The 19,908-nt window shown below is 45.5% G+C and overlaps 1 protein-coding gene across 3 annotated transcripts in view; it reads right to left on the bottom strand.

Annotated features, from left to right (window-relative positions):
• Positions 1-19,038, bottom strand: part of Slc2a12 (solute carrier family 2 member 12) — a 55,090-nt gene extending 36,052 nt beyond the window's left edge. Inside the window, exons 1-2 of one of the 3 annotated variants that reach the window (XM_050159493.1) lie at positions 18,919-19,038; positions 682-2,022 (exon numbers count right to left, since the gene is read on the bottom strand). In XM_050159493.1, the coding sequence (XP_050015450.1) occupies positions 682-2,014 (1,333 nt within the window). In that variant the 5' untranslated portion in view covers positions 2,015-2,022; positions 18,919-19,038. Of the gene's footprint in view, positions 1-681; positions 2,023-17,800; positions 17,921-18,020; positions 18,314-18,918 lie in introns of those variants that run through there. The other 2 variants (XM_050159492.1, XM_050159494.1) reach the window with 2 other exon arrangements.
• Positions 19,039-19,908: the final 870 nt, after the last annotated feature.

The raw sequence follows: 19,908 nt of genomic DNA, 5'->3' as shown, positions 1-19,908 counted from the left end.
CTACAGAAGGGAAATAAGCCAACTATCTCAGCAAGTGCCTCTCTGAGTTTGAACAGTAGTCCAAGTCTAGAAAATGCAAGAGCCGTGTAGGCAGGACCCTGTCAACTGTCCATTTGCATTGTGTTCTATGGAACTAACCACACATTCATTCCCCCATTTAATGAAAGAACATGAAATTCCCCAGGAAACTGGTCTATTAAAAAAAATTACTCAAAGAAATAAGAAAATTCTTCTTCCCATCTCATAATTCACTTCTAATTCATCATTACTGAAATGCAGCAATCATATCTTTCAGAAAATCTACACAATTGTTTTTCCTTCCACCCATAAAGAGAATCAGAATATACTGCAATCCCAATAAAGTTGCATTCAAAATACACTACAATACCTTTGAGCAATGAATCTCTTGCTAGGTCTGATTCACATCTAGTCAATTGTGCTAAAGTGTGCTCGTATGATGAGAACAGTGATGAGTAACCAATCCTTTGAACAAACTTGGCTTTGTGCTTTTCCAAGGAGGTATACACGAGGCACATTTTCCACCTTTGCAGACCATCAGGGACCACTAGCATGCTCATCTGCATCTTGTACTTACAGGAGTCTATCTTAATAGATTGCTTGAACCGATTAAAGGCAATTATCAAGTGAAAAAGAAAAAGGAATAAGAAATGAAGTACTTACTGGGTCCTAGACCAATTGAAAAAGCAGCAACATACACAAGCAAGCTGGCCAAGGACAGCCATTTGTAAGCAGCTGGGACAACAGCAGGGTCTGTGACTACCTGGTGTTCAGTTTGGCTCAGTCCAGCATTTGGTAAAGATGTGAGGGTCATCTCCCCTTTCTGCTCCATGCCATGTCCCATAGACATGAATGAGCCCTTGCTGTGTGGGGGGACTCCTTTAAAGTGCTCCCCAAGACTGTTGTTGCCAGTTGACAGGTTCCCGGTTGCATAGAACACAGGCTCCTCTAGGGACTGGTTAAGAGGGCTATGGCTTCTGCAGATATTGGTGAAATTCATGTTGATGTTGAGATTCACAATGCCCATGGTCAACAGTGAAGCAGCCATCACAGAGGAGCCAATGCAGAGGAAGGTTTTGCTACCAACGTGGTCCACAAGGAGGGTTGCTGGGATAGTGCTAACCACCTTGACCACTCCAACCCCAGTGGAGGCGAGGCTGGCTGCCTCATTGCTCTGGAAGCCAACGGACTTCAAGACAGTTGATGCATAGAACAGTATGTTTGGCTGGCCAGTGGTCTGTACAAAAAATACCAGTGTCAGACCTATCATGATTCGGGTCCTCATGTTGTCCTTGGAGCGAAACAGATCCCAGAAACTATACTGATACTCATCTTTCAAGGAAGACTTGATCAAAGTGAGTTCTTCAGTGGTGTCTGAGATCACTCTTAACTTCCCGAGGACTTTGCCGGCAGCCTCTTCTTGCCCTTTCATCACCAGAAACCGAGGACTTGGCGGAAGAAAGTACATAGCAATTGCTTGCAAAAGCCCCAGGGGAATCACAAGACCAAACATATACTTCCAACCATTGAAGACATTGGCAAACACATAGTTTGAAATGTAGGCAAAGAGGATACCGATGACAATCATCAGCTCATTCAGGGACACAAGGAGGCCTCTTCTGTGCTGAGGAGCAATCTCGGCGATGTACACACAAGTTGCAATGGAAGACAAGGAAATGGATACCCCGATGGCAATGCGTCCCATAATAAGGACAGTGTAGGACAAGCTCATTATCAAGACCAAGCTTCCGAGTCCTAGGAGGCACGATGAGAGGATGATGGTGAGCCTTCTCCCATACCTGTCTATCAGCACGCCTCCAGTGAGAGAGGCCAGGAATGCCCCAATGAGCAGGGAGCTCACGACCATTTCCTGCTCGTGGCAGGTCAGGGCTAACAGGGTTCTGATCTGAAGAAGGGCTCCAGAGATGAGCCCCAGTTCGTAACCCACCAGGAGGCCGCTGACGGCTGCAGTGACAGATGTCAGGAAGGTGAACATGCTGCAACCTGCAAGCAGAAAAAGGAAACCGTGAAATCAGTTCACAGAGATCATTTCAAACGTGCCCTATCCAAATGCAGACTTACCTTTGGGTCAGACTTTCGTAACCTTGACTTTAGACACTCATGCACACAATGTGGTAAATTAATGCGCCATGGTAAAAATAATACACCGTCAAAGATAATTCACAACAGAATGAAAAATCACTTTTTTTCTTTGTTATTTGGGAGAGGAGTCACGAAGGCGTTTATGAAGTCTGGCTTCCTTCTGGCTAGGATGTTGGTGTTGTTTTCAGTCAAGAGTAAGTAGCTTTACAAGATAAGCAGCTGGCAGATGATAAGGGCTGAACAAAATGGTTAGCTGCTACTGTGTGCCTTTGGCATTGAATTAGATGTCCTGATAGCCTGGTTGTCCAAGCCCAACCCAGTTCTCTAAAGACAAACTTCTGAGGGCAGATAGATAGGGGAGAAGGGACCTCTAGAAGAAGGTGTGGGTTCCTGGCTATGTGGAGCCCACAGAAACCAGCCCCCGAGGCTCTTGCCTTCAATTCCTCAGTGGCTACCATCAGGCTGTACTGAGTGGGCCTTTGCCCGTGCTCATGGGAGTCATTGAACAAGTTCTTCACCACCACCAGGAATTTAGTGGCGTATGCGAAGTGAGTGGGCAATTAAAAATAAATAAATAAGTTGAGGCTGGTGTTGTAAGCCAGTTGGTAGCATCCTTACCTAACATGCTCAAAGCCCTTGGTTCAATCTCCAGCAGTGCACAAAAACTGAGCTTGATGCACATGCCTATAAGCCTAGCACTCTGGAGATGCAAGGAAGATGAACATAAATTCAAGGTCATCCTTGGGTACATAGGGAATTCAAAGTCTGCCTGGGCTACAAAAGATGTCAAGGAAAAAAGGAAGGAAAAAAGGAAGGGAGGGAGGGAGGGAGGGAGGAAGCCACAAATAATAAGATAAATGAGAAAATAATAAAATAATCCACATCATGGTCTTGGCCTTCAAGAAATTTAACCACCTGGTGACATTTCTCTTATTTATTATCTTTGCTTTGTTTTAGTACATATGAAATGGTTTAGTTGCTTACAGATTCATTCATGTCCTCAGTTTCCAGACACACCTTTTCCCCAGATGTTCTTAAAACATTCTAGCAAACTCCTCCATTGCAAAGAAAATCAGGTGAAATCTTCACAACTGGATATGAACAGTGTATTCTTTGTGTGTGTGTGTGTGTTGAAGTATGCTATGTACAAATGTTTAGGAAAGAGGACCACTTTCGGGGGTCAGTTCCCTCCTTCCATCTTGAGATCCGGGGCTCAGACTCGGGCATCCAGCTTTGTGTGACAAGCGCTTTTACCTACAGAGCTGTCTTGCCAACCCAAGGACACTGTATTAGCCGGACTTTCTCTTGCCACTACTAATTTTAGCTTTGCTTGCTGTATGCACTTGTGTGCACATGTGTCTGTCAACTAGTAACTAGCCTCTGTTGTACTGATCGATGTGGCTGGTAATTCTCGAGCGTGAAACCTTGGAGGCAGACTAGGTGAGGCAGCAAAGCGGCTGTTCACAGTGACGGGGTAGCCAGGGACAAGTTAAGCTTGTAGCGGAACTGACAGCTGAAACAGCTTAGGGAACAGACTGTCCCTACCACCTTGCCCTTCCTTGCTTTCCCTCTTGGAAGATGTGAAAGAGTCTTTTTCTACAAAGGGGACTTGTGGTGACTGGAGGGCCCCCTCCTTGGATGCTCTACTGTTCTGCCTTGGAGAGATCTGCAGGGGTAGATAGGATGGTAGCTTTGTGTGGTCTGGTCTGGGAAGATCCACACCTTACAAAAGAGGGGCCTGGCTCCTGCTGCTGCTTTCTGGACTTAGATAATTTTCCTCTTACCTTAGCCAGAGCACAAAACACGGAGAAACAGGGATATGCCTGGAAGCCACCCCAGTTTGTCAATGTCCTTGAGACCTGGGATACTGACTATAATTGTTCGGTGAATAATGATAGCATTTCTCTAGAAATTGTTGAATCATTTTACTTTAACCTGTGTACACCACAGCGTATTATTCTCTCATTAGCTATCATTCTACTTTATCTATCCCTGGCCAATTTGCCATTACAAGGATAAAACCTGGCAGTACGATGTTCGATGACCTCAGCCCCATGGGGAGATCTTACCAACAGTGTAAGAATTAGGGAGTTAGCTGTTACAAATCTGAATTGTCCCCACTGTGTCGTTCAAGGAGCCCTATCCCAGACTATTATCCTCACCCTACTGTTGGGACTTACGACAACAGAAGTTCCCATTCTCCCTGAGGCTGTCCCATCTGTCCCATTGGGCTTTAAATTCTAGTTCAGTGTATAATGCTTCCAAGATGGCCACCAGTGACTCCTGAAGACTTCCAACAGAACATATTTCCTGGTACTGCTTTCTCATAAAAAAAAGTCACAAAAGAGAGACACAGCATGACCTTTTCTTGGACCTACTGTTGGTTAATGATATCAGGAACAAAATGCTATCCTATAGCAAGTAGAAAGTAGACATAACTTTTCTAAGAAAGCTGATCATGAACAGAATGAAACTGGAGGTAGTCTGAGGTGACGGCAGGAGACAAAGTTTGGGGCAGATGGATGGTCTGAGAGATAGCTAGAGCAGAGAAGAACACTCAAAATTAATGTAAAAACAAAACCTCAGCAACAAAAGCTACTTCTTGATGTCAAGTTAAAAGCTTATGTCCAACATCCCAAAGCATTTTGTCACGGCCCTGCTTCTAGATGCCCCCTTTTCCACATTGCTGTTCTCAGTAAAAGTGCCATAGGGGAGTCTCAGCTTCCTAAGCTGAGGCAAGAAGAAGAACTCATGGCAGACACAGAGACCATTAGGAACCCATAGGCCGTTGGGTTTTGCTTGTCCCCGTGTCTTCTGGATACCTCCTTGTTGGAAGGCCCACACCTGCACCAGAAAATCCCTGGTGCCTTTTGTTTGAGTGAGGACCCCTTCCCAGGGTGATATGAAGACACGGTCACCATAAAGAGGCCATGTGCAAAGGAGCTCCAAGTCCCACGGGAGCACATGGAGCCGGCTGTCAGGTGGCACTGGGCAGGGGAGAGCAGCCCTGGCCGCCACAACAATAGCCTCCCTGTCTCTGCTCGCGGTGAGTCACACGAAACCATGACTGTAGCCCACACTCAAGGCGAGATGCTCCATTTTCCACAATATCTGAGTTTCTGCCTCCTTTCTTCTTCTCTTTTCTCCCCCAGACGCCAGTCCTGGCGTACGGACATAATGGGCACACAATAGATACTTGCCGCCTCACTAAATCCCACAGTGGGCTGAAAAGCATGCACACACAGGTTTCCTTGGCAAGTGGCCAGGTAATTATACAACTTGACCAACTGTGAAAGCTTCTCAGATTTAAGGAGCCCTCCTCCGTGTATTGTTCGAGAAAAAAACTTGCAGTTACCCTTCAAGCGGCCCGACCATTGTGTTCACGGCTATTGGCTCCTTCGCCCCGGGGTTCCTTTGATCCCAACTCATCTTTCAACGGCCACCTCAAGTGCTACCACTCCTGGGAAGACCCTCGTTAGTGCTGTCATTGCCCTGCTTAGCTGCATTTTGCTGGCTCGTCCAGCCCCTCTGCGCAAAGACTTCAGGAGGCCTGTCCCTTGAGAGGCACTGGTCCCTGGACCTAATCATCCTTGCTTTTAGGCTGAAAATTAACTTGGAAGGTCGAGTTCTGCTCTCCACACTTCTCCAGTCTCATTCGTAATCTTCTGCACCTGGCAAGATAATCAGTGTTTGCTGACATTGTGACTAGAAACAGCGCTGCTGAAGGCTCTTCCTGCTCCCTCTTTTTCATATAGCTGTATTCAATACTGCTAACATGCTGCATTGTACAATTACAGACATGCTTGCTACTCGAGTAGCATACTGCCAGCATTTCCAAAACATTGTCAGAACAATTATTAGCTTGTTACTATCACACTACTGCAGGGACTATAGTCTTGTGCATACCTGGGTTCCAGTAGCATAGCCTTGTGTATGAGGCTTCTCTGTGTGACTGCCAGCTCTCACTCACTGTTAGCGGTTCCCTTCCCTGCATCACTCTGCAAGGACCAAATTCTCTGGCCCAGCTATACATCATCTACTATTTCCAGAAACTTCTACATTCTTTCCCGGACTTGTGCAGCTCTTCACCCTGCACCGTCCCCCATAATCCACCAGTGATCTTCATCAGCACTATCCGTTCTAGGAATCTTAGTCATCTTTGTGGGTGGAGCTGAAAGATCCTCACTTCTTCAAGATCCCCACTTCTTCAGAATCTCTTAGATTTCCCTTCTTTGGTTAACATTAACGGTGTATTTGTAGCCTATAATGCCCAGGTGACAGGTAGTCATGTAGTCACGTGTGTGTGGCCTTAGGCCTGAAACACTGACAACCAGAGGGTTCACAGCACTGGCAGAGAGGCTCTAGGATGGCTCATGATGGAGGGAGTCTGGCTGAGCCAGAACACTGCAGCACATAAACTCCCAGACCCCGAGTGTACCCAAGCTTTTAGAGGCCACATCCCATGGAGAGCTGTAGTATGGAGTTCCCAAACCCCAAGATGCTGCTTTTTGGTCCTGTGATGTGTGGTGGCCCAGTGGTGGTACATACTGGGCACCAGCTTTTGTCTATCTCCTACAAGCCTTCTCCTTACCTGTATCTTGTAAGGAAGGCCGCTTGTTGGTTCCCAGCTGCTCAGCCCCAAAATAATCACACAGAAACTTATTATTTAAATCCTGCTTGGCCCGTTAGCTCTAGCTTCTTATTGGCTAACTCTTACATCTTAATTTAACCCATCTCCATCAATCTGTGTATCACCAAGTGGCTGTGGCTTACTAGTTAAAAGTTCCAGCATCTGTCTCTGGGGGTGGGGGGGTGTTACATGGCTTCTCCCTGACTCCACCTCCTTTCTCCCAGCATTCAGTTTAGTTCCCCCACCACCACCACCAACTCTGCTATAGGCCCAAAGCAGTTCCTTTATTAACCAGTGATATTCACAGCATACAGAGTGGAATCCCACTTCAGCACCTCTAATTGTCCCTCCAGCACCCAGCAAGACTCAGACCAATGGAAACTTAACCTCCCTGACAGCTACTATTGTTTGACTTTTCCAGGAAGGAGGATAAAAACATTGTTTGCTTACACTTTCATTCTTCCAGTCCTCATCAGATGTTGCCATAGTTTGAATGTTGTTAGTCCCTAAGATATCTGTATGTTGGAGGCTTGATGCCACTGTGGTAATTCAGGAGGTGGTTATTCCAGTGGAAGGTCCTTAGATCATAAGGAACCTTACCAATAAGAGGGAATGCTGAGGACAATGAAAGGGAATACAGATGTCGATGACAGGGAGTACCGATGACAATGGTACTGATGTTGTGGAATGGGTTTTTTTTTTCGTTTTGTTTTGTTTTTCTCTCTTTCTTCATTTTTTAAAGATGAGGTCTCACATGGCCTACGCTGACTTTAAACTTAGTTCGTAGCTAAGGATAATCTTGAACTCCTGGATCCTTCTGCTTCCATGTAACACATGCTGGCCTTACAGTCACGCATCACCATATGCATCTCTACTATGAGCTTTGGTGTGAATGAGTTCTTACGCATGCCTGATTTTGACCTTGTGCTTCCTTTGGCTTTCTGGTTTGTTGTAAGATGTTTTCCCCTCTCATATGTGCTCCCAACATTATAACCTTTTGATCCCCACAACTAACCAGACTAAGGGAGGTCCTCAGCCTTTTGACTTCCAGCCTCTAAAAACATAAGCTAAAGAAATGAAGTATTTAAATAAACAAAGTTTAACTATAACTAAACATCTGCCTCGGGTGCTTAGTTATAGTTAAATAACAGTCACCTAATACAGACATTCCATTGATTTTTTTTTGTAATCTGTTGTTATAAAATTTACTTTGAAAATAAAATTAGCTTTCTAAAATTTATGTTTTTGGTAAAAGTGGGGGAAAATAAAACCTCACTCTTCTCTATTGGATTTGGAATGTACTGACCAAGTACCAGATTTTCTGAGTTCATTTTTTTTTAATTCATAAGCCCATTATGATGCCTTTTACTACAAGAACCTGAAGACCTGAAAACCAGGGGCTTAATGCATCAAAGAATTTATTTCAACTTCAAATGTATTCAATGAAGATGTCCCTGTTGGGTTTGGTGTCTCCAGTGATTTCCTCGGCCTTCTTCTCCCTTCCCTCCCCTGCCTTCCTCTCCCTTCTTCTCCCTTCCCCTCCCTTTCCCTCTCTGTCTATCTTAAAGCACAGATGCTCTTTCCAGCCCCGGGCAGACTTGTGGAAGTCCTGAAAATGACAGTGATGAAGAAGTGCGGAAAGAAGTAATGATGACGAACAGAGTGGGAAGAGCCAGACTGTGGAGTGAAACACTCAACCCTCAGAGATGTCAGCTCCTGGGGAGTTGCTCTCCTTTGACTCTTCTGCATCTACAGCAGGACCCCTCTGGAGTCCAACATGTCACTCCCTGGCCTTAGATATTTCTGGGGCATCTTCCTTTTACTCAGGGTTTCACCTTACTCCCTGATGACTGTGTCTGGTTTTTAAGGCTGCTACCATTTTGCATGTGTTTCTGTGTCTATGTAGGTTTTCGAAAGATGGTTAAGAGGAATTTAATAAAAAACAGACCCCACAGCCATCCTGCCTAGCCACCTCTGATGTTTCTAGATAGAATTTCTTAGCATGTGGGAGCTATGTCACGATGCAGACGTTTGAAAATCCATATTGTCTTAGAATTCCCGTGAGTGACTATTTAACAGGTTTTTCTTTTAATAGTAACATACCTTTCGTTTTACAAAATTTCAAATGTATGGACAATTGTTTCACATACATAGGAGGAGTCTTCTGCCATTGCATTTTCTAGTTAATAAATATTAAGTCACAAAGAAACCATAAGAAAATTTGATGTTGTTTTTCTATTTAAAATGATTGAAAAATTGCCCTCTTGTGTGCTTGGCTGTTGTTGTCTTGTTTGTTTTGTTTTTTGAGACTGGGTCTCAGGTAGCCTGGACTGGCTTTGAACTTGCTATGTAGACAAGGAAAACCTTCAACTCCTGATATTCCTGTCTTTACCTCCCGTGTGGGGCTGGGACTATGACAGTGTACACCCGCACCTGGCTCCCTTTGTGCTCTGTAAATCCTTAAATAGGGCAATGAGGTGGGAAGAACATAAGTAATATTGTAAATCCTATAATGGGGGTAACTTTAGAAAGAGCTCTTTTTTAAAATGTAGGCCTGCATGGTCACACAGGCACTGAGAGAGCTGCTCACGGGGAAGTCTGTCAATGGACAGATGGACCAGGGAGACAAAGGGAGAAAAGACTGAAATACTTCATACTATGAGGAAAAAATCGGAGAGAGAAGTAGGGAGTCAGGAATAAAGAAGAGCTAAAAATGCAAGACATAGGAGCAATGGAAGAAAAGGGTAGGATATGTTGTCGGTGTGCAGGGACAAGGGTGGGAAAAGAAGCCAAGGGCCCAATTTGATGAGGGACCCGAAGATTTAAAAAGCCAAATTTGCAATAGATTTCCTGCGGTGGCTGTCACCAGAGACCTTGAAGAATGTGCCTGTGTACCAGTCACTGAGCTCAGCAGTTACTTTCTGAAGAGCCGGCGTGGCTGGGATTTGGGAACAGGGAGGGGAAAGGCTACGGAGTTCTTAAAAGCTGTAGCAGGGATAGGACCACCCACCGGTCTACTGCTGCGAGGGAAGGGCAGGGATGCAGGGAAAACAGAAAGCTGGGGCAGGAAGAAACAGAAAAGTCACAAGGCCTTTGGAGACTGTGTGCCTGAGGGCAGAAGCAAAGGTAGGGAGTCTGGGGGCTTCAGGATTGAACCATAGAGGGCTGGGCCAAGCTTTACTTTTATTGAAAGCCTGACGACCTTCAAGAGTTGGAAAAATTGAAGTCACTCTGGTGGCCTTTTCTAAACTGCTGTAAGCTCTTTCCCGGGAGTTTCTCCTTGCTGCACACCAAGCCCCCAGCAGTCCCTGCATGCAGCTCTAAATTCCTCTATTGCCTGCTTTCCCTGCTCCATGCCCACTGCTCCCATCAACTGGAAACCCTCGCCATTCCCCGGATGTGTCATCCTCTTTCCTCAGTTTCCATCTTACCTATTTCCTCCCGTTAGAATGTTCTACAAACCTACTGTCCTCAGTTCTCAGTTACACTTTTGTCAAAAAATGTATAGGGGTGTGTGTGTGTGTGTGTGTGTGTGTGTGTGTGTGTGTAGGCCACAGCTTGACATCAAGTGTCTTCTGTCATTGTTCTCTGCCTTGCTTTGTGGGACATGACCCCCATTCTTTACTGCTTCTGACCTGGAACTCTAGACCAGGGCCTTGGATCTGGTGAGTTTTTAAATTGTTATTTAACACAGTAACTTTTAGCCCCTTGTGACAACTACAAAGCATCCAACAAAGAAAGAAATACATAGTCCCTCTTACTTAAAAAAATTGAAAAAAAAAGAAAAGAAATACATATACATTTTGTGTGTATGTGTATGTATGTATATATATATATGTATGTATATAGCATGTCACAGTATTATGTATTGTAGACAAATATATCACAATAGCATCTGTATGTCTAACATCAAAAGGCATCCTGGAAGGTTTGCTGTAACCTCCTATATATGACCTGTCATACAGTCCATAGTTGATCAGCATGACACTAGGCAGTACATATCTTAATCACTTCTTTATTCATCTTGTGCACTGACCAATCACACGCATACCATGTGTAGCCCTGTCTTGGGCACAGACGGTAGACCAAGCTTATCTTGATGGTCAGCACTACCAGCTTTGGTGACTTCAGTGAGCACCAAGGTCCCCAGGATACCACTGGTGGCGATCCTTGTACCATACACACAACATCTCTGACATTCATGCTAGAATATAGAGAAGCATAATTCATGAATTATGCAGAACTTTCCAAGTGCTGTCAGTCATCTAGGAGCTCTGATAGGTCAAAGAATATACGCTATTCATGAATTTATCATATCTTTTATGGTTGTGTGTGTGCAAGCTTGGAGGGGGAGGGTGCATAGTGGGGGTGCATGTAGAGGCCAGAAGACAACCCCAGTTGTCATCCTCAGGAATGCCCTTTGAGATCAGATCTCACTGGCCTGCACCTCACAATGAGGCTAGACTGACTGGCTAGCAAACCCCAAAGACCCTCCACCTCCCCGGTGCTGGAGTTACAAGTGCATGCGACCATGCCTGGCATTTTTTACATGGATAGTGGAAAGTTAGCCCAGGTCCTCTTTTCCTCACCCCAGGAACTTAGAATCTCATAGAGAAAAAAAAATAACATGAAACTAAGGGAAGTCACTAATGTAGAATGCAGCCAAGTCCTGAAATGAGTTCAACCCGCAGTCCTGAACTGGGCAGGTCAGGAAGTTGAAAGAGAGCTGGTTGGATGATTGATTGGTCAAGGTGCGCGAGTCTGCAGTTGGAGTCTGGACTGCCACCAACTCTTTCTGTGGCATGGGCAGCAGAACACTTTGCCTCTCCCTAGATACCTGGGGCTCAGAAGTGAAGGCCTAGGCTAGAAACAGAGGGCCTGATTGGTTAGTGGCTAGACTTTGACAAGATCAGCAAGACTTACACTTTCTGTTCCTCTGTGACCTCGGTCAGAGGATTAAATAATATTTCTCAATTCATAGTGCTGGGAGAACAGCTGTTGGATGACAGCAAGTACATGGTGAACATCAGCTGATCTTTGCTCGGCTCCTGACTCTGTATGTGAAATGGGGTTAATCTCACTTTAGTGGTTATTACAAGATTAGAAGGGATGTTGTGCAGGCTGGAGAGATGGCTCAGCAGTTCAGAGCACTAACTGCTCTTCCAGAGGTCCTGGGTTCAACCCCCAGCACCCACACAACAGCTCACAGCTGTCTAAGTCCAGAATCCAATACCTTCACACAGACACGCACACAGGCAAAACACCAATAAAATAAAAATAAATAAATTTTAAGAAATCTAATTAAAAGAGACATTGTCATTGAAGTACTTCGTCCATGATACTCATTTCACAGAAGTCTTTTTAATCTGAATTGATGTAAAATGGAACCAGGTGGGGGTCTGAAAGGAGCTAAAGCAGATCTCAAAAAAGAAAAAAAAATACAAAAGGCATTCTACACCTATCAAAGGACAAAGAACTCTTTCAGGCCTGAGATGGGAGACTGAGAGAATAGATTTAAGAACCTCTGGACCTGGTAACAGCATCAGTGTCTACCACCAAGCACTAATAGCATCAGAGTCTCTGCAGCTCCCGTGATAGGCTCACTTCCTCGGTAAGGAGCCTACACCTGCCAGAGCCTGAAGAGTCAACCGGTAATGTAAACACAGGGCTGAAGTGAACATGCTGTACTAACTCATCAGGATCCAGACGGCCAAACCCACACGACAGGAAACTACAGGCAAAACCACTTGATCCCTTCAGCAACTAACAGGAGCAAGAGAGACTAGGGAGCAAGACAATGAGAGAGAGAGCAGAGACATAGAGACAGAGATGACTACACGAGAGACAGCTGGCACCAAATCCAATCACAAAAAGTATAGACATCACACGGGTCTTCATTTAACTAACCTATCAAAAAAGAAGGCAAAAGGTTGAAACAGTTACTTATATGACATCACAGGAAATAAGACGATGCCTTATTTACGTCCAGTATAGCAACCATGCTTTTTTTTTTATTTGTGGATTCCCTTGTTTTTAAAACCCATATCCCTTAATAATGGAGTTGCATCTCCAAAAATCATTTTTTTCCTATGGTTTCTGCCTTGTGCGTTTCTACAGTTTAGTTCCCATTGGAGATGAAATATTTTATTAGCGTGGAAATGCCCTCTTGCTGCGCAAACTGATCCTAATTGCAACTTTCCCCCCCCTCTATTCTTAAAAAGTCTTACACATCTGAAGCTTCAGATGCTATTTCAAGCAGGCTTCCAGATCAGCTCGCCTCATAGCTCCCAACTCCAAGGTCCACAAACATGTGAAAACATTGTTATGTGAAGTTATGTGGACATTGCCTATGGCCCGGGGCAACGTTAACAGTCGACTCACAAGCTTCTCAAGAGACAACTGCTTCCAAGAGGATCACGGTTGAGTGTGAAGTTAAATTGCAGTTGTTTATGAAAAGAAGGACATTGCGGTAAGTCCGATCAAAGGAGTGTACTTTTTCTCCCTGACACGTCTCTAGAAGTGAGTCACTCTTCAAATATAATGGAACCGGCTGGCATTAGAATGATTGCTAAGCTGTTTCAGTCTTGCTGCTTTTGGACAAAGTGCATAAACGATTGGTATGCCACTGAGACATGGCCACTTAGCAAACGTACAAATGTATGTGTTATCACGTAGCAAGGAACACCATGTCAGTGAACCAAACAAACCCGGATGACATAGGAATAGCTCGTGCGAGTTTATGATTTACGATGCTGGCCATTTGACTCCATTTCAGCTGAGAAGTATTTCGAGAGCATTCAGTCAGTGTCTGTGGCTGGAACTGAAACTGGATATTTTTCGAGGGACCAAGATGAGAAATTGTCCTCATTTGGTATTTTGCAGAGTCCTTGGGGAAGACTGGGAAAGTTATGCAGCTCGCCCCTTTCTCAGCCCCAAAACTGGGTGCTTGTTCAGTCACTCGGAAATGCACTCCTCTGGCAAAGTCCACTCGCAAGGAAAAACGGACAGAGGGAGCTCCGGCTGCTCACCTTCAGAATCTTCCAAAACCAGTTCTTGCTCACACGCTCTGGGTAAAAGGCTGCTTCAGCTCAGCTGTGGGAGCTCACTGCTCCCAGGTGGAGGGCTGTGTCAGGTCCTCGGGAGTTTTTAACGAGGAGTCTAAACAGTACTTGGGTTCCTCTCACTGAGCAAACGCTCACCATGAGGTGTCTTTAACAGGATGCTTTTTTTTTTTTTTTGAGATTTATTACAGATTTCTGTCTCTTCCCCACCGCCGCCTCCCATTTCCCTCCCCCTCCCCCAATCAAGTCCTCCTCCCTCCTCAGCCCAAAGAGCAATCAGGGTTCCCTGCCCTGTGGGAAGTCCAAGGACCAGCCACCTCTATCCAGGTCTAGTAAGGTCTAGTAAACTGCCTAGGCACCCACAAAGCCAATACGTGCAGTAGGATCAAAGAACCCATTGCCATTGTTCTTTTTTTTAAAAATATTTATTTATTATGTATTATGTAAACAATATTCTTTCTGTGTGTATGCTTGCAGGCCAGAAGAGGGCACCAGACCTCATTACAGATGGTTGTGAGCCACCATGTGGTTGCTGGGAATTGAACTCAGGACCTTTGGAAGAGCAGGCAATGCTCTTAACCTCTGAGCCATCTCTCCAGCCCCATGCCATTGTTCTTGAGTTCTCAGTAGTCCTCATTGTCCACTATGTTCAGCGAGTCTGGTTTTATCCCATGCTTTTTCAGACCCAGGCCAGCTAGCCTTGGTGAGTTCCCGATAGAACATCCCCATTGTCTCAGTGTGTGGGTGCACCCCTCGCGGTTCTGAGTTCCTTGCTCGTGCTTTCTCTCCTGCTCCTGATTTGGACCTTGAGATTTCAGTCTGGTGCTCCAATGTGGGTCTCCATCGGTATTTCTTAACTTCAGGGCACTATAAGCTTATAAGTAAGTGTATTCAAAACATTCACTATGTGTTCGGAAAGAGACTCAGTGGGCAATGCTGGCTTTGAAGGCACAAAGAATTTGATTGCCCAGCCCAAGAAAGCCAGACCAGCTGCGTTCAGATATTCCAGATTAGGCTAAGTCTGAGGGAACAACCGGGACAGGTTTATTGACCTGCATGTATTAGCTCAGCACCCACAACTTTAAAGTCTTTAAGGACAACTCCTTCGGGTGTTCTGATTAGTGGGGGGATTCTGAAGTCCTGGCCTTTGATGTCTTCAGAGGGATGTACGACAGACCTTCCAGAGGATCTGTGCATCCAATTCTGGGTTGGCTGGTTCCAGAGTGTTTGCTTCCGTGCTAAGAACCTGAACTCAGACAACAAACGCTGCTCCTGGTTTCTGACCATTTTAGGCAGAAGAGAGAAGAAAAACCAGGGGTGATGAGACAAAGGAGAGTTCGCAAACTCTCGCTGGCCAGGAATTTGGATGTCAAAATAAGGAAAGCATGGGAGCTAAGGATGAAGGAGCAGATAGCAAAGCTCCGAGGCAGGGAATCTCCAAGGTTAGAGCTGTACCAGCCTCTGGCAACTTGCCCCTTCCACCCTGGGAGAGATGCCGTCTGTGTAGTCTCCCTTCACCTGTGTTTGTCAGCTCGCAGCACCAGGACTTGAAACTGAAGAAGGTCAATTAGGATGTGTCTATGAACCCTGACAATGTATTCACTTCTTGGAAAAACAATGAAGCTCATTATTGATAGAGACAATGTTTTCTCTCTCTCTCTTTTTTTTTTTTTTGTTTTGTTTGTTGTGTATATAATGTTTTCCCTGCATGACAGAAGAGGGCGCCAGATCTCATTATAGGTAGTTGGGAGCCACTGTGCAGTTGCTGGGAATTGAACTAGGGACCTCAGGAAGAGCAGCCTGTGCTCTTAACCTCTGAGCCACCTCTCCAGTCCCACAATGCACCCTCCTTTTTAAGTAAAGAGTTGACCAAGGAAGACCAGCCAAGATGCCTTGTGTGTGTGCAGGAGCACTGGGGACGCGGGTGGGAGGTGCTGAGAGTCTGTGGTCTGTCTTTTTGTTGTTGTCCACTCTTTGTTTGTTCCAGTATCTCACATGGTTTAATCATCTTAACTTGGGTTATAGACCATATTCCCCTTTTCGCTTGCTTTATTTTCCACCTAGAAATATAGAAAAACTTTAAAATCATAAATATGCTGATAGTCAGCATATTTGAAATACTCTGAATTTCCTGGGTAAAAGAAATTATATAAGCTTGAAACACAAAGACACCAAAGAGAGCACTTGGAAAATGTTTCGATAAACATCGACCTCTTGATTAAAATGAATGAAAATATAATCCAACATTAGAGAAGGAAACATTAGATGGTTTCCTAAGAACACACAGCAAGGCTCTATAATACATTTATACATTTATGTATAAGGTTGCTCTGAGGTGTCAAGAGATAGTTAAAACAATTTAGGGGAATCTAAAAGGGTTTTTATTCATCCAAATGCAAACAATATCTAACAAGACCCAAAGCTGTATTCATCTGAGATGCTAGGGGAAACTTAAGGGTTTTTTTTTTTCTGCTACATAATAAAGATTCGTCTGGAATTAAATTGGATAGATTGTGGTATTTGCTATTTCTTTACAGTGGTGAAAGCAGTAGCACTTTGCAATGAATTCTCCATATAAGTTCAAGACATACATCTACACACTACCTCCCATGGCGATAATTGTGAATGTGTACAGTGCGTGATATGAAGGTGTACTTGTGTGTGTGTGAGCATGTGCGTGTGTGTGTGCATGTGTATGCATACATACTTGTGCATCTGTGTGTATGTGTGCGTGTCTATGCATGTGTGCATGCATGCGTGTGTGTGCATGCATTGCGTGTGTGCATGTGTGTGCATGCGTGTGCGTGTGTGCGTTGGAGACAGGGCCTCATTTGTCATCCAGGCTGACCTACATCCTCCTGCCTCCTACTGACATGACAGGTGGGTGGTAGAAATTAGTCCATTTCTAATGCTCGTTGCAAGAGCCGGGCTGGGCAGTTCCTTTCCTCTCCATTATGACAGGGTGACACCATGACTCCATTTAATTGACCCTCTGCCTGTCAGCACCAACTCAGAGCTCTGCTGTCTCCTGCAGCTCATTTCTCAGGAATTCGTAGATAAGACCTCTCTTAACCGCCCATCTCATTCCCCTTGCCTGCTCTTTCCAGTCAGCCAGCAAGGCCCTGGACAAAGAGAGAGGCCGCATTCAGAGATGGCCCCCAAGTATTGACTAGATATGGGAAGGAAAAAGCAGGCTAAACCCAGAGCAAGGTAGGAAAGGAAGACAGCTTCTCTGTCCCTGGGATGGGACCACTTGACTTCCATATGATGCTTGGTGGATTCTGTGCCCAAATGAGGCAAACCCACTGCTTAAACAGCTCATTCCCAGGTGAAAGGCAAGGAGTGACTTCTGTGTCCACGAGCCTCGGTGACTATTTGTGACATTCTGCTAAGCAGCTTGGCAATGGAATGTATCATGGAAGCATGTGGAGCAGATCAAAGTATTAACCGTAGGAAGGAGAGGCTCATTTGTATTTGGTATCTTATTACACAATTAGATGAATAAAAAGAGGCACCAAGAAACAAACAAACAAACAAAAAAGCCTGGGATGTGTGTGGGGGGATTGTAAATGTGGAGGCAAAGACAATCATCTAGGCTAGTGCAGATAATGCAATGAAAACTACTGATGTTCTCCTTGGGGAGGAAAAGTATTCAATGAATCTCATTTTGAAAGGCAAATCTCCAGGAAAGCAGGGACAAGAAAAGGAGGCACTTGGAGCACAGAATAACACAAGTTAAAAAGAAAGTTGTGTTGTTCCCATAACCAGTTACTGTATGATGTCTACTTAAAAGTTGGTTTTTAAAAAGTGATGCTCACAACGTCCACTTGTTCCACACTTGGTCCACTTGCGACAATAAATGAAAAAAAAAGTGTGTGTTCACAAATGAGGCTCTGATCCGCCTTTCCAAGAAAGAAGAACGTGTGCATTGCGTTACGTAAAGCGAATTGATGGAGCCCATCGCAGCCGTAGCGGGAATGTAACTCACGTTTTAACACATAACGTCCCAAGGAGGCTTCAGTCCTCACGTGTACAGCTCTGGGTCACTCCACGTCGCACCAAACCCTGTGTTCCTTTCTCCACGCACCCAGCGCGCTCCCGTGTTGCGCGCGCACCCGCACTCCCACCCACGCACAGTCCCGAGGGGCTCACGGGGACGGCTCTCCCCTCTAGCGGTCACCCGAGCCAGCCCCACGGTCTCACTTTACCTCCCGCGCAGGCAGGATGCCGGCCGCCGCTGGCTCCACAGCTGCCATCGGTCTCCGCCTCTCTCCCCTTCTGGATCAGCAGATTGGGGCCCTCTGTGTTTTCAACAGGTACCATGGTCACGTAGAAGTTACAGCTTCTCCCTCGCCACTAAACCACCCCGACCTACCGCTCTGACAGCAGTGGTCCCGGTCCCCATGGGCAGCATGCTAAAGAAGAGTGGGAGGGGTTCGAGTGGGGTGGGGGGGGCGAGAACCTTCGGGCAAAGCCAGTGTGATTTGTAACCAACTTTGTTTCTATTTCCGAAGGCTTTGCCCTTTTCGGTGACACAGGCTGTTGCTATTCCCAGCAGCCTATCAGGAGCAGGGGGAGGGCCGTGGCTCCTGGATTGTTTTGCCTTCAGACGCGAGTTGGAAGCAAGAGGTTAAAAGACTTGGGACGCAGAGGCAGTGTTTGGCCACCGGCTAGGGCTTGCTCTTGTGTTGCCGCAATTTGAAAAGAAGCTTAGAAAAAGAAGCATGAAGATTTAAATGCAAGTCTGCAAGCCGAGAGTGGGGAACAAATACCCACAGATGGTATCAGTTAATCTCGCAGAGGAAGACTTTATGTAAAGAAATAAAAGAAGGAAAAAGTGTGTTCATTTTCCTTTTCTTTCCTTTTTTTTTTTTTTTAAGCAAGCCCGTTACCTTAAAAGTCATGACACTCACCAGTTTAAACAAAGCATAAAATGTGTTTGTTTCCACGGGATTTGGGTCTAGGTAAATGCCTTGCATAGCTTTCGCTCCAGGCCCGCGGGACCAATGAAGGCCTGCTTCCAACTCCAAACGCAACGATTCTTTACTAGAGAATTTCCAGCCGAGTTTATAGCAAAGTCGTCCTTTTAAAAAATTCACAACTGACCTGAAGAGAGGGGCAGACAGCGGATCTTCCGTCAGGTTGCTCGTTGCCTTGGCTGGCAGAAGGATCCTCGCGCGGTATTCAGAGACAGCTTGAGCTGTTGTAACACGAAACAAATCAGGGCACCAGTGGGTGGGGTGTTTTACTGATGTGTGAGCTGAACGTGTACTTCTATAAACAGTCAAACAGACGGGAGGTTTTACCTTCGGCTCTGTCCTAGCAAATCACAGCCGTAGAAAACTCGTGGTGTCGTCTCATAAATCATCCGGAGTGAAAACCAAAATGTTGGAAGTACTGGTAAGACATAAATTACACTAGGTGCGTGCACCTGAGTGATTCTTTTCCCAAACAGAGCTTGCTGAGAGAAAATGGAAGCCAAGTAACTCGCCTAAACTCTTTAGAGCAGGGTGTGGCTCGGTGGTTAAGGACTTGCCTGCCAGACACCAGGTCCTGGGGTCGGAGCCTCGGAACAAAAACCAACATCGCAGGTGCTCTCACATCCTTCAAGGCTATCAGGAGTGGAGCTGGACTTCTGAAGCCTCATACGGTAATCCTCCTGCATCGTAGCTTCCCAGCCTTGTCCAATGCCCTTTGTATCTTCTTGACCTCCAGAGATGCTCTGAAACACAGATTGCAGCTTCGCTGTTGCCCTGTAAAAGAAAGCAGGTCTGTGCTTGTCCAGGCCAAGACCTGTTCTTGCTTATGTCCCATACTTTGGGTCACAACCCAGTTTGTCACTAGTTACTTGTATATTATTCCCTGGGAAATACAGGAGCAAACGGAAACAAATCTGTAATAGTGCAACTAGTATTTATTATACACCTGCGGTAGACATGCCGGTCATACTGGGAAGAACAAACCAAGCCCTGCGTACACAGCTCAGGCCTCGCTAAGAGAGTAGTTCAAAGTCCACCCAGACTGATGGATCAACACCGAAGAACTCATAGTACAGGACAGCTGGAGAAACTGCTTTTACTTGCTCCCAAGTGTGTT

The sequence above is a fragment of the Alexandromys fortis genome, unplaced genomic scaffold, assembly GCF_014885135.2.
Source record: "Alexandromys fortis isolate MF-2015 unplaced genomic scaffold, M_Fortis_MF-2015_v1.1 scaffold_107, whole genome shotgun sequence".
NCBI lineage: Eukaryota > Metazoa > Chordata > Mammalia > Rodentia > Cricetidae > Alexandromys > Alexandromys fortis.
The sequence above is the reverse complement of the archived record's forward strand: the minus strand, read 5'-3'. Positions and strand labels throughout refer to the sequence as shown.